A 13,949-nucleotide genomic window follows, 5' to 3' on the forward strand; every position below is an offset into this window, starting at 1 on the left:
TCACTTATGTGGATTTTAGAAAGTGCGCAAAGTGCTCAGCGTGCACACTTACCACTACTGTGGATTTTAGAAAGTGCGCAAAGTGTTCAACGTGCGCACTTACCACTATGTGGGTTTCAGAAAGTGCACAGAGCTTAGCGTGTGCACTTACCATAGCATGGATTTAAATTTCCAGGCATCTGATCACAGATACCCGGAGGTACTGGGCCAAACGGGAGAGGCAAACTCAAATACGACCCTCTAAGGCGAGGGGAGCACTGCCTGAGACAGCATTATACAAGAAGGTTCTCGCAAATTCCACCTATACTTCCCGCGTGATGCCTCAGCAAGTGGGGATATCCTGGAGCCCGGACATGCAGAACATTTTTGCAGTGTCGTGCTGGGGGCCTGATGATCAAGAAGGCTCCCGCAGAAGCCTCTGACCTGGCCGCATGGTCCAGCAAGCATGAAGCCGGAACCAGGGCTATCATACCGGCTGGACACAATATCAGCGAGTGAGGTAACACTGCCAGTCGAGCACCTGGTTTCTGAATCCAGCAGGGGTGCTCACAGAGGACCTACCTTAAAAAGGACAGAAACACAGATGAAAAGAAGGACTGAAGGCCGCTGAGCACACCTTTGCCTCCCTGAACTTCTCGACCACCGTCTCAACGGAGGTAACCGAAAATATTCGGAAGGCGAAACCGGCGCATCGAGAAGAAAACCCCTCTCTTCCATCCCAATATCTGCCAGGTTCACCCACAGATGTCTCTCAATACCTACTATAGCTGCCATGCTTAGTAGCACAGAGAGTGAGATCTGTGGTGCGACGAAACTCAGCTACCTCATCTGGCCTTTATCCAGGTCTTCCAGCAGGTCAACCTAATATGCTTGGAGCACCGCATTGTGTGCAACGAAGCAACAGCCTGACCTGCTGCTGCGTATGCCCTGCCATCTAAGCGAGATGGCAAGGAGGGAGTTTTAAGAGAGGACGTCTCACCCATAGAAAGATAGCTAGCCAGTCGTCTTTTTTACAGGGGCATCCTCTCATAGTCGTTTCCGCGCATCGCCTCGATGTTGGCATAACTCGTGTGCTAGAATCGATGAGTGCGTAAGAAAGATAACGCTCAAAACTCCTAGAGGTTTACTCTCATCCACAGCCGACAAGCGCGAGAGGGAAAACCCCTTTTTAAACTCATCAGCCGGATCCACCTGCGATCCCCACAAGCCCATCCTCCTCCGTCCCTCAGCAGCGGTGGGTCCTGAGCCGCGGGAAGCAGATGGCTGCCCCCCTTTCCTCGAAAAGAGAGACAAACGAGAGCAGAGCTTTTCGTTAAAATACACTCACAATGAATGTGGATTGCCCCCTCAAGGACATCGCGTGTGTGCTCTTTGCCCAAACAAACAACGCAGAGATTGTGTGTGTCATCAGGTGTCAAATAACGACGACGCGGATGCACACACCCTCTAAACGCTTTGCTAGTGCTCGCCATAACGATAGGAATATAGATCACTCTTACCACGGAAATGCACGCTTCAAACAAAATGGTCAGTGAAGACGAAGAAGAGAATGACATGTTCTCCCGGCACCTATTTATACTATAATCGCACCGGTAGTGACGTCATGGGCTGTCACCATTTTTTCAATGTATACTTCAGACACAGGTCACGACGAGGCGTTCCCCATAGCGACCCCTAGAGGATGCAGTTCGAAGTTCCCTTGAAAGGGAAACAAAATATTCAATCAAAAAACATGATCAAACTAAAATATAGTAATATATATATATATATAAACTATATAAATATAGTTAAATTCTTCTCTCAATAATGCATCATGAGACAGTAAATCTTTATTCATATTATTATTTAATTATGTGTTAAACTGTATTAGTGAAGAATTAGCTGATAAAAAGCAGTTTTTAATTATTATTTTTTTATTTTCTAGGCAGTCATGTTTTGGAAGTTTGAACAAGAGACTATGTGAACTTTTACCAAATATGTCTCTCATTCTTTATACTATGTCTTTCAGATTTTTTTCTGGTTTATTAATTGTTATTTCTGTAGAGTCTTCAGTCACTCTCAGCTCCTCCTGAATCTACAGAAAGCATCTCTGTCAGTTTCCTCTTTTCTTTGGATGGTGTGAGAGAATCTGTCTGTCAGCTGAGACACAAACTGGAAGATTTCTGCAAAGAGGAAATGAAAAAGATATCTGGTAAAATATTAGAGATTCATCTGCTCTCTGTATTGAGCTACACATAATATATACAGTATATATATATATATATATATATATATATATATATATATATATATATATATATATATATATCATATAGAAAATGGATCGTACACACCCACCATGGTTCCCGTGTCGGAGCCCTGTCCGGAGAAGCCTCTAGACCAGACCATCAGTAAGGTAGTCACTATGAAGCCATAGAACCAACCAAAACATCATAGGTCCAGTAGGAGACTGTTATGCAGGAAGTTCCCACCTAACCTCGGTCAGGTGCAGAGATGGTGGTTACAGGGCAATTAGGAAGGGAAAGATAAGGGCAGATGTTAAACCCCCGAGGGAAATGAGTAGATACTCAAGTATCACTCTGATCCGGATGAAAGGAAGAGTCCTGGTTGTTTCAAACTTCTTCCATTTAGGGTAACAGAGACTATATGCTTCTGTGACCCTTCAATGAAGCAGAATTTCTTTCTGAACTCTTCCACAGATGTGTGGCTTGACACAAACCTGTTTCTGAGCTCAGTTCTTTCGACCTCAGGGCTTGGTTTTTGCTCTGATATGCATTATCAGCTGTTAGACCTTTTATTAAGATGTGTGTGCCTTTCCAAATCATACCCATTCAATTGAATTTTCCACAGGTTAACTTCACTTAAAGTGTAGTAATATCTACAAGCAAAATGAATGCTCCTGAGCTAAATTTCAACTGTCCCAGATATGAATACTTATGCAATGGAATCATTTTAGGTTTTTATTTTGAATAAATTTGCAAAGATGTTAAAAAATGTTTTTTTTTTTTTTTGCCATATGGAGTGTACACTCTATACACTCCATATGGTGTATGGAGTGTAGATTGTTGTGGAAAAAAACTATTTAAAGCAGTTTAACATAAGGCAGCAACAAAACAAAATGTGAAAAAAATGATCTGTGAGTGTAGTCCCAAAACACACATGCAAAGTCATAAGATGCTGAGCCGGATGTATTCTAGAAACATAAAGACACAATATATATATATATATATATATATATATATATATATATATATATATATATATATATGATATTTATAGTTTGTATCTGTTATTTTCACAGACACTCACAGTAACATTGTTCCCAAGACCAGAGAGGACTTCCTAAAATGTAAGTCACTAACAAACACAATGACACACACTAAGATACTTCATCTAGAATGTCTCTAGTTATGTACATAACCTTGGTTCCCTGAAAGGAGGGAACAAGACATTGTGTAGCTTACACTATGGGGATTATCCCCCTCCTTCCTCAAATACTGAAGCCTAATTGCATTGCGCCGGTAAATCTTACCGTCCAATGATGGTGGAGCCATCCGCTATATAGGTTGACGCCCAGCGTCATTAACTTAGAATCTTTCGACTGTTCGAACGGGACTCTGAGAATTACAACACAGCAGCGCACACAATGTCTTTGCAGTCTTTGCAATGTGGTCTTTGAATGTCAGCTGGTCATCAAAGATTACACCAAGATTTCTGTCCGAAGTTGATGTGGTAATTGTAGAAGAATCTAGCTGGATGGTGAAATCATGCTGTAGAGTTGGAGTGGCAGGGAAGACAAGAAGCTCAGTCTTTGCTAGGTTGAGCTGTAGGTGATGTTCTTTCATCCATGCTGAGATGTCCACCAGGCAGCCTGAGATCCGTGCAGCTACCGTTAGATCATCTGGTTAAAATGAGAGATAGAGCTGTGTGTCATCAGCATAGCAATGGTAGGAGAAGCCATGTGCCTGTATGATGGGACCCAGTGCTGTAGTGTATATATGGAGAAGAGGAGGGGTCCAAGAACTGATCCCTGAGGAACCCCAGTGACCAGTTGATGAGCTTTGGATTCCTCCCCTCCCCAGGCCACCCTGAAAGACCTACCAGTGAGATAGGATTCAAACCAGCGAAGTGGAATCCCTGTGATACCCAGTGATGAGAGGGCGGACAGGAGGATCTGATGATTGACAGTGTCAAAAGCAGCAGATAGATCCATCAGAATAAGAAAATAAGAATGATTTGGAATCAGCTTTTGCAATCCTCACGGCTTCCGTGACTGACAGTAGCATAGTCTCAGTTGAATGGCCACTCCTGAAACCTGACTGGTTAGCGTTCAGTTTGTTGTTCTATGAAAGAAACAATGATACCTGGTTGAAAACAACTAATTCGAGGGTTTTCGCTATGAATGGAAGGAGAGAGACAGGTCTGTTGCTATCTGTAAGTGAAGTGTTTAATGTAGGTTTTTTGAGCAGTGGGGTTATCCGAGCCTGCTTGAATGCAGTGGGGAAGGTGCCTGTGAGGAGAGATGTGTTGATGATGTGTGTGAGTGCTGGTAAGAATGTAGGAGAGATTGCTTGGGGAAGGTGTGAGGGGATTGGGTCTAGAGGGCATGTTGTAGGATGGCTGGATAGGGGAAGTTTTGATACTTCTGCCTCAGTAAGGGCACAGAAGAAGAAGATGGGAGTTTTAGCAGTGGGTGTGATTGGTTTGATGTCCTTTGTGTGTGGGGCTGAGAATTGACTACTGATTGTTCTAGTGTTGTCTGTGAAGAATGTGGTGAAATCATCATCTGTTATAGAAGTGGTGGGAGGTGGTAAAGGGGGATAGAGGAGATAATTGAATGTTTTGAAGAGATTACGTGTGTCTGGAGCGCTGTTGATCTTGTTGTGGAAATATGAAGATTTGGCAGTATGGACTTCAGCAGAGAAAGATGAAAGCTAAGACTGATACATACTCAGGTCTGACGTATCTTTTGATTTGCACCATTTTCTCTCTGCTGCCCTGAGTTTTGTCTGATGCTCATGAAGAACATTGGATAACCAGGGGTTAGAAGGGGCAGCCGGTGCTGGCCTGGAGAAGAGAGGACAAATATAGTCTAGACGAGGTTAAAGTAGAGCATAAAGTGTCAGTTTCTGCATTCACATCCAAAGATGAGAAATGGGTAGGTGAGGGAAGAGAGGAGGATACTACAGAGGAAAGATGGGAGGGTGAAAGAGAGCGCAGGTTTCATCTAAAAGTAACCGGTATAGGGGTTGGTGGCACACAGGTAGCAAAATGTAGTTTAAATGTAATGAAGAAATGGTCAGAGATATGTAGGGGTTCTACCAAAATGTTGTCTGCAATACAATTGCGTGTGTAAATTAAGTCAAGTTGGTTGCCTGATTTGTGCGTGCTTGTAGTGGTAAGGCGTTTGAGATCAAATGAAGCAAGGAGTAAATGGAAGTCTGTAGCATAAGGCTTGTCCAGAATGTTTAAGTCACCAAAAACTAAAAGTGACTGTGACAGCTGACTGACAATTCCAGAGACCCACAGAGAAAAAAAGAGGTGGAAGATGTAGAGATAGGATGCAGGTTAGCAAGATTGTGTTGCCATCTGCATGTGATGTTAGAGCGTTGTTGAGAGACAACCGGAATGTTTTGGAAACACATGATAGAGGTGGAAAAGAGAGGACAGAAAAGGAGAGTGTGTAAAACGAAGATAAAAATAATACTTAAGTGCGTTGCTGGTTTTGTTGCTCAGTGATGTCGCGCAGGTAAAGTCACAGGTCTTTACACTCGTCGGTCTTCACAGGAGGAGGCTGAACACGAGGGCTGAACGCTTCCGTCAGTCCACAGACGTCACAGAAATACACAGTCTAAGAGACTACAGTGAAAACAGCTGTGGCTGCCTTCTAATTAGCACAACCAATAGCCTATAGCAGGGCAATTGCTCAAATTGAAACTACAGTTCGCATTTAAGTGCAGGAAGAGAGCAATGCAAATAACACAGGCTCCTCCTTAGCTGACGGCAATTATTATAATTACCAGTAAGTGCAATCAAAATGACAAACTACAACAAATATACAAAGTAGAAATAGGTAGACAACGATATATTTCTTCCTAGCAGCAAGTAATAATTTAAACAACAGATCTACAAACAAAGTATTAAGCAAAACACTCTTTTTTGAGCAAACTAAATCAAAACTACAGTTCGCACTTAAGTGCAGAAAGAGACCACTCATGCGCAAACCACTCAGTATTAAGCATGCATTCGCAAGTCACACCACATCACCGCCGCTGCTGCCATAAACCCCAACAATCTCTGAAAGCACTTCAGAATCATCACTCTCCCCGGTTTGAACGAGGTGAGAGCACTGATCAAAGACTGTATTCATTCTTGAGTACAGTCTGTGATGTTCTGCGTGGGGCAAAGCCTGCTCTTTTGCACATTGATTGTCAGTCCTAGATGCTTCAGATGTTCAAGAAGCTGACACTTGTGGTTTTCCAGCACGTCCCCGTGACTGGGCTATAACAAGCCAATCGTCCAGATAATTCAGGATGCGTATTCCACTCTGCCTGAGAGGGGAAAGCACTGCATTACACACTTTGTAAAGGTTCTCGGGGCTAATGCCAACCCGAATGGGAGAACTTTAAACTGATAAGCTCTGCCTTTGAACACGAACGTGTTTCACCGTTATCATTTTGAATGAGTGCTTTGCCAGTGCGCGGTCTCAAATCCAGAATAGGGCGAAGACCCACATTATTTTTGGGGACAAGGATGGAGTGACTGTAAAGGCCGCTCTCCATATTTTCCGGGGGAACTGCTTCTATTACCTGCTTTACCAGGAGAGAATGAATATCTGCTTGCAAAACCGGTGCATCCCTGTCTGGCACATCGACATCATCACACCGCAGAAACGGGGTGGTCTGCATGCAAACTGAAGCGTATACCCACTTGTGACCGTGTTCAGCACCCATTCTGATACTCCTGGAAGTGTGCACCACGTGTCTGTAAAGCGAGAGAGGGGTTGAAGCGCCTTGTGACATGTCTGGGACGGTTTGCTCTCTGATTACAGGGAACCACCCACCACTCGAGGGGCATTGCTGATGTCTTTTGCACCCACTGGCCCACCGGCGTGTGCCGGGGGTGCACTCGTGTTTAGATTGAGAGAGTGCACAGGGCTTGTGCACTACAGAGCACCGTTTGAAAACAGGACTCTTATAATGCGTGATTGGGAACAAAAGTGAGGAGAAAAAGAGCTCTGATGTAGAACACTGTTTGGTTTGTTTTTTATTGCAAACTTTATTGGCACTGAACATGCCAAAAATTTCCCCCTATTGCCTGCAACATGCGAGGGGACAAACAGGTGCAACATAGCAAGATGAACCTTCTTGCACAATGACTCGTCGTCCGTTTCTCCGGCTGCTTCCTCCTCAGACCACTCTCGTCAAGAATGCAGCTGAGGATCCAGTGCAACGTTCGAAGGACGGGGCCCCATCTTCTTCTGATACCAGAATCGCCTAGCTTTTGGTCTCACGGCCATCTCCGAGTCCAGAAGATGGTCTTTCACGCCATTCAGAGTGCTGAGTAGGAGAAGATCTTGAGCGTGGTGGAGGTGCAGCGGATCATTCCCTCAGAAAATGTTTCAGCGCTCTTGACTGTTTCTGAGCCTCCAGAAGCTTTTCCAAAAAGGAGCCCACTGCATCACCGAACAAGCCGTGTGGAGAAATGGGCTTGTCCAGCAGCTGAGCTTTCTCTGACTCTCTCATTTTGGTCAGCGTCAGCCAAAGATGCCACTGCAGCGTGACGAGGCTGCCCATACCGCGGCCTATTCCTTGGGCTGTCTTCTTAGTGGCCCTGAGCACCAAGTTGGTGGCCGACCACAGTTTTTTGAAGGTAGCAGAGTTCGGCCCTTCCTCATCCAGTGTTTGCAGCATCTAATATTTTCATTTTTACATTTAGTCAATTAGCAGACACTTTTATCTAAAGCAACTTACAAAGTAGAAGCAATCAGACCTACGAGAGAGCAACAATACGCAAGTGCTGTGACAAGTCTCAGTTAGTCTAGCACAGTGCACATAAGGTGTTTTATTTTGCTTTATTTATATAAATAAATTAGACAGAATAGAATAGAATAGGTAAGTGCTAGTATTAATTGCTCCGGTGATGGCGAAAAAGATGTGTCTTTAGATGTTTTTTGAAAATGGCTAAAGACTCCTAAAGAGCTGTTTGGATTGAGATAGGCAGGTTGTTACACCAGCTGGGAACAGTCCAGGAAAAGGTCCATGAGAGTGATTTTGTGCCTCTTTAGGATGGCATCACGAGGCGTTGTTCACTTGCAGAACCCAAGCTTCTGGAGGGCGTGTAGGTCTGAACTAGCGAGTTTAGGTATATTGGTGCAGCGCCAGTGGTTGTCTTTTAGGCAATCATCAATACCTTGAGCCAGTGCAAACTGATGAAGAGAGGTGTGACGTGAGCTTTCTTCGGCTCGTTGAAGACCACTCTGGCTGCTGCATTCTGGATCAGTTGAAGAGGCTTGATAGTACATGCAGGAAGGCCCGCCAAGAGAGCATTACAATAGTCCAGTCTGGAGAGAACAAGAGTTTGGAAAAGGAGTTGTGAGATTGGAACAGTCTGCTCTGTTAGGAAGGGTCTAATCTTCCTAATGTTGTATAAGGCAAACCTGCAGGACCGAGCTATTGTAGCCATATGGTCTGTGAAACTTAAAGGGATAGTTCACCCAAAAATGAAAATTCTGTCATTAATTACTCACCCTCATGTTGTTCCAAACCTCCGTTCATCTTCTGAACACAAATTAAGATATTTTTGATTAATTCAATTCTGAGAGCTCCCTGACCCTCCCATAGACAGCACTGTAATTACCACGATCAAGGTCCAGAAACGTAGCAAGGAGATCAGCAAAATAATTCATGTAACATCAGGGGTTCAACCGTAATTTTATGAAGCTATGAGAATATATTTTGTACGCAAAGAAAACAAAAATAACGACTTTATTCAACAATTCGTCTCCTCCGTGTCACCCTGGTGCCCTTTTGGAGAGTATACAAAAAGTATTCTCGTAGCTTCATAAAATTACGGCTGAGTTCAAGAGACCAATTGGAATAGAGAGTAAAATAGTGGAGGACAGGGACAGTATTATTAGGATTGCACTGCCTCCAACGTACAGTGTGTGATTTATACTGCCGAGAGCTGCCGTTGGGTACTGAGCAAATATATACTTCCCTGATTCCATGTAATTGAATTCAGCTGGCCACGCCTTGCTACTTATAAAACTGCAAAGCCACACGATACGCATGAGAACAAATGTGACTTCAGCACGTGTTTACCATGGTGAACACAGTAAACAAAACAATGTGTCCTAGCAATGACAACCGCGCTAAAATCTAATGAGAAAAGATACAAAACACTTACAGACTGCTGTCCTCTTCTGCTTCTCGACTGCTTCTACTAACAAGTACTTGCAAACAAGGTAAATTATACCTGGCTTTGGCCACACCTTACTACTTATTAAACTGAAACTGCAAAGCCACGCGATACGCACGAGAACAAACGCAACTTCAGCACGTGTTTACCACGGTAAACACAGTAAACAAAACAATGTGTCCTATTAACGACAACCCGCTAAAATCTAATGAGAAAACATACAAAACACTTACAGACTTCTGTCCTCTTCTGCTGCTCGACTGCTTCTTGGCTTAGAAAGCCTGGAGAACAGTCATCGTATGAATCGCTGAGACCGCTTGGTCGGCTGCCATGTAAGCTTTGTCAGCGATGTGGCTTGTGGTGCGACACGGCTTAGATGGAAGTGATGGCGAGGATTTCCACCCAAGTGTGGTTGGACAAAGGTGTGCGGCGACTGCCTCCTCAATGGGCGGCGGCTTACAGTAACCCAGGTGGTCGGCTCCATTGACAGAGGAAAGCATACGCAATCCCACAGCTTGGGCTCAGGACAAATAGGGGGAGCGCCAAGACCACAAGATCCCCTTGTGTACTTCAGGGGAAAAGGGAGCGGGTCACTGGGGGGATGCAACATGGCGGCCCGACTGCAGATAACGCATATCCAACCTGTTTTTGGTTGGTTGCTCGGGGTGCGACCAGTCAAGTCCCAAATCCTGGACAGCCTCAGAAAGGTTCCTTATCAGCTCCTCATTGACTGGGGCTGGAGGCTCGCATGCCTTTGATGCTTGCTTCATTAAGTTGAAAGATTCTGAGTTAATGACACTGGGCGCTGACCTATGTAGTAGATGGCTCCACCACTAGCTTGTACGCTCAAGCGTCATTGGCCGGTAATATTTACCAGCGCGATGCTGTCGAGTTGACATGGTCTTTCCAGATAGGTCACATATCACCAATTCTTGAGAAGTGGGACAAAACAGGGTGCAATATTGAAAAAATTAAACTTTGTACTCAGACAAATGAAACTACATTTTTGTATCTTTCATGCACTAAGCTACTGACCTATGCTTTTATTCAACCTCCCAACTTTTCTCTTTTTATCAAAATGTGATTTTTTACCATGCCAATACTTATTTTAATATCAAGCAATCAAGATGTTTTTAACATTTCAAAACACATTCTCATGTTAGCAGACAGATTACATTTTTAAATGTGACCAACAATTCCTCAACAAATATAAAATATCATAATCAAATATTATCAAAATATTCATCTGACGGATGTGACATAGACCTGACCGAGTTGAAACATCTGACGGTAGTGACGGAAACCTGAATTTGTGGTCATTTTAACAATCAAATACATTGAATCAACCAATTACTATATTAAAACAAATACAACAAACAGTGAGTATGTTATTGTTTATTAAGCTTTTATTCAAGATTCACATTTAAGTATTTTGATATATCATTGGAACACAAATTATATATTTTCTCATCTCAGAACAGTGTGTCTGCTGTGCATCTGCTATGGTAACAAGGTACCTTTTAAAAGCAGTTAAATGAAAAAATCAAACAATTAGTTGTTACCTCTATCCACTTAAATTCACCAGGATCTTAATATTCACATTTAAACATCTTAACAAATGATCCAGAAATTATCAGAACACATTTGATCAGAATGCAAATGAACTGTATGTATAGATATGTTTTATCCAGTGTTATGTGTTCTCTCAGCTTTAAGTTCCTTGAATCTTATGTTCCCTCAGCCCTAACTCTACTAGAAGTGCTGACTATCAATCCACAAAAGCAATATATGCTCTATATTAGTATTTATAGATTATTAGAACAGTCAAACACTATTTTATATTTAAAAATGACTTGAAAACCACAAACATATGATGACTTAACATTGAATGTCAACTCCATCACTGGCCCGTCACCACTGTCAGACAGAAAATCTGACTGTGGTGACATCTGACAGTGTTGACAAATTTGGCATTTCTTTCACAAAACAAATGGAGTTCATGTAGTAGCCATTTTGTTTTTGTTTTCTGTTGATGCTAGATGCTAATAGAACCTGCTTCAGGAAAATAAAATGATCTAAACATTTCAAATAATTTTCTCAGAAAGTGGAAGATGTTGTTGACATGGGTGTGATAGGAAATATTAACATTAGGATTTAAAATGTATAAAACTTACCAGAGCCTGTCTGACATTGATGTACTCTGCAGAGGTGGACTGTGGCATGGGGGTCATTTATAGTAACAGCTGCCCATGATAATCCCTGATTTTTTCCAATTTTAATTCATGTCTGACGGTGTTGACAAAAAGTGGGGACACAACTTTGAAACCTTATGAAACACGCATGTGTCATTGAAAACAACCTTGCTTTGATATAAGATATTATTAAGTGTTGCTTTTGATAAAACAAGCTCTTTTTCACCATTAAACAAAAAAACAAAAAACATTTTTATCCATTTTATAGCATATGAATGAGTGAACCCTTCCCTGTGAACACGTTTTAGAAGTAGTAAGAAGACGATAAATATTTGATATAATAATTATAAAATTAAATTGAAGGGGATAATTGTGTTAAATACATTCTATTATTAATCCCTCATAACATTTACAATTGAACATATTTACATTTTTAAACCTATTAGCAGTTACAGTTGCTGGACATGTTTTGTCCCATGTCTCAAGAATCAGTCATATATACTGTAACTTTTCACGAGTTCGCCCTGCCCATCCAGTCCTGATGGTAAGTGGTAAACGAACTTGGCTTGCTGTCCGTAATGGAGGCTCGAACCCGAGGCTCGGCTTGAGCGCCGAGTTCAACCCTCCATACTGTACTACCTAGAGGGAGGAAAACAGAAATAGAGGAGAAGATGGAGGATGCCGGAAGAGTTGACACTGGGACGGTGCAATGAGAGCTGCTTATATAGGCTCGCAATGATTGACAGGACTGAATGATTAGCAAACCTACGTTTGGAGCTTAATTTAAAAACATAATCCAATACAGATGACTAATTAATTCTTTAAACTTTCAATAAAAATTAAAAAGTTGTGGCTTAATGGTTAGAGAGTCGGACTTGTAACCCAAAGGTCAAGGGTTTGAGTCTCGGTACCGGCAGGGATTGTAGTTGGGGGAAGTGAAAATACAGTGCTCTCTTCCAGGACTGAGGTGAGATCCTTAAGCAAAGCACAGAACCTCCAACTGCTCCCCAGGTGCCGCAGCAAAAAAAAAAATGGCTGCCCACTGCTCAGGTTGTGTTTACAGTGTGTGTGCATATTTATTTTTATTATAATTAATTTTCTTTTTAGCTTAGTTGAGATAGGCGGGAAAGTGAGGAGATCGAGGAGTTGGGACTCAGAATAGGACAAATTCAAACTTGTGTGCAATTTAAAATTCATAACTCCTATTTTCTCCATCAGATTCCCATCAGTTCACTCTGGATCCAAACACTGCACATAAACTCCTCTATTTTTCTGATTGGGAGGAAGTGACTTTCAATAACAGCCATATCCAGCCGTATCCTGATCACCCAGACAGATTTGATGTTTATCCTCAGGTGTTGTGTAGAGAGAGTGTGAGTGGACACTGTTACTGGGAGCTTGAGTGGCGTGGGAGTGATGTGAATATATCAGTGTCATATAAGAGCATCAGCAGGAAGGGATCTGGTTATGAGTGTTTCTTTGGATATAATGATCAGTCCTGGAGTTTGTTCTGCTATCCCTCCAGTTTCTCATTCTGGCACAATAACAAAGAGACTAAACTCCCTGTTCCCTCCAGCTGCAGGAGAATAGGAGTGTATGTGGATCACAGTGCAGGAACTCTGTCCTTCTACAGCGTTTCTGACACAATGAACCTCATCCACACAGTCCAGACCACATTCACTCAGCCGCTCTATCCTGGGTTTTATGTTTGGGGAACAGTGAATCTCTGTAATTTAGCAATTATAGATGATTCTGAAAAGTAATACCAATAATGTTGTCGAATCAAATCTTTGAGCTGCATGATAAATCAGCAACCATGAGATGTTATAGTATCTCAAGGAAAACAAATTTTTTGAAAGAGATTTGAAAGAGAGTGACAGCTTGTTGTTATATATTGTTTTTTCCATAAACAAAAACAGATCAGTCTTTAATCCTTGATAGATATGTGCAGTGAAGATAATATTCACGGCAATATTGACATCACTATAATACATTGACATGAGAAAACTCTTCAACTCTATTTAAAGTGTAAAGTAAGTGTGTTCAGATACTAAACACATTCACACACTCATACCTGTATATGTGGTTTACGGGGACTCTCCATAGGCATAATGGTTTTTCTACTGTACAAATTGTATTTTACGGTGACAGAGAAGTGCAAAACAAATCACAATTCTAAAAACAAAATAACAAATTACAAACGCAAATGCAAATCTAAAAAATATATATATATAACAAATCAGAAAACACAACAACAATTCCGAAAACATTATAACAAGTCAGATAACACAATGACAAATCTGAAAACAAAATAACAAGTCAGAAAACACAACAACA

General features: G+C 42.0%; 1 protein-coding gene across 1 annotated transcript in view; it reads left to right on the forward strand.

The window, feature by feature from the left end:
- Positions 1 to 13,722, forward strand: part of LOC107569867 (tripartite motif-containing protein 16-like) — a 17,825-nt gene extending 4,103 nt beyond the window's left edge. Inside the window, exons 4-6 of the mRNA XM_016256024.1 lie at positions 2,044 to 2,191; positions 3,302 to 3,349; positions 12,831 to 13,722. Of these exons, the coding sequence (XP_016111510.1) occupies positions 2,044 to 2,191; positions 3,302 to 3,349; positions 12,831 to 13,375 (741 nt within the window). The 3' untranslated portion in view covers positions 13,376 to 13,722. The remainder of the gene's footprint in view (positions 1 to 2,043; positions 2,192 to 3,301; positions 3,350 to 12,830) is intronic.
- The last annotated feature ends 227 nt before the right edge of the window (positions 13,723 to 13,949 follow it).

The sequence above is a fragment of the Sinocyclocheilus grahami genome, unplaced genomic scaffold (genome assembly GCF_001515645.1).
Source record: "Sinocyclocheilus grahami isolate Dianchi unplaced genomic scaffold, SAMN03320097.WGS_v1.1 scaffold1389.1, whole genome shotgun sequence".
Taxonomy (NCBI): Eukaryota; Metazoa; Chordata; class Actinopteri; order Cypriniformes; family Cyprinidae; genus Sinocyclocheilus; species Sinocyclocheilus grahami.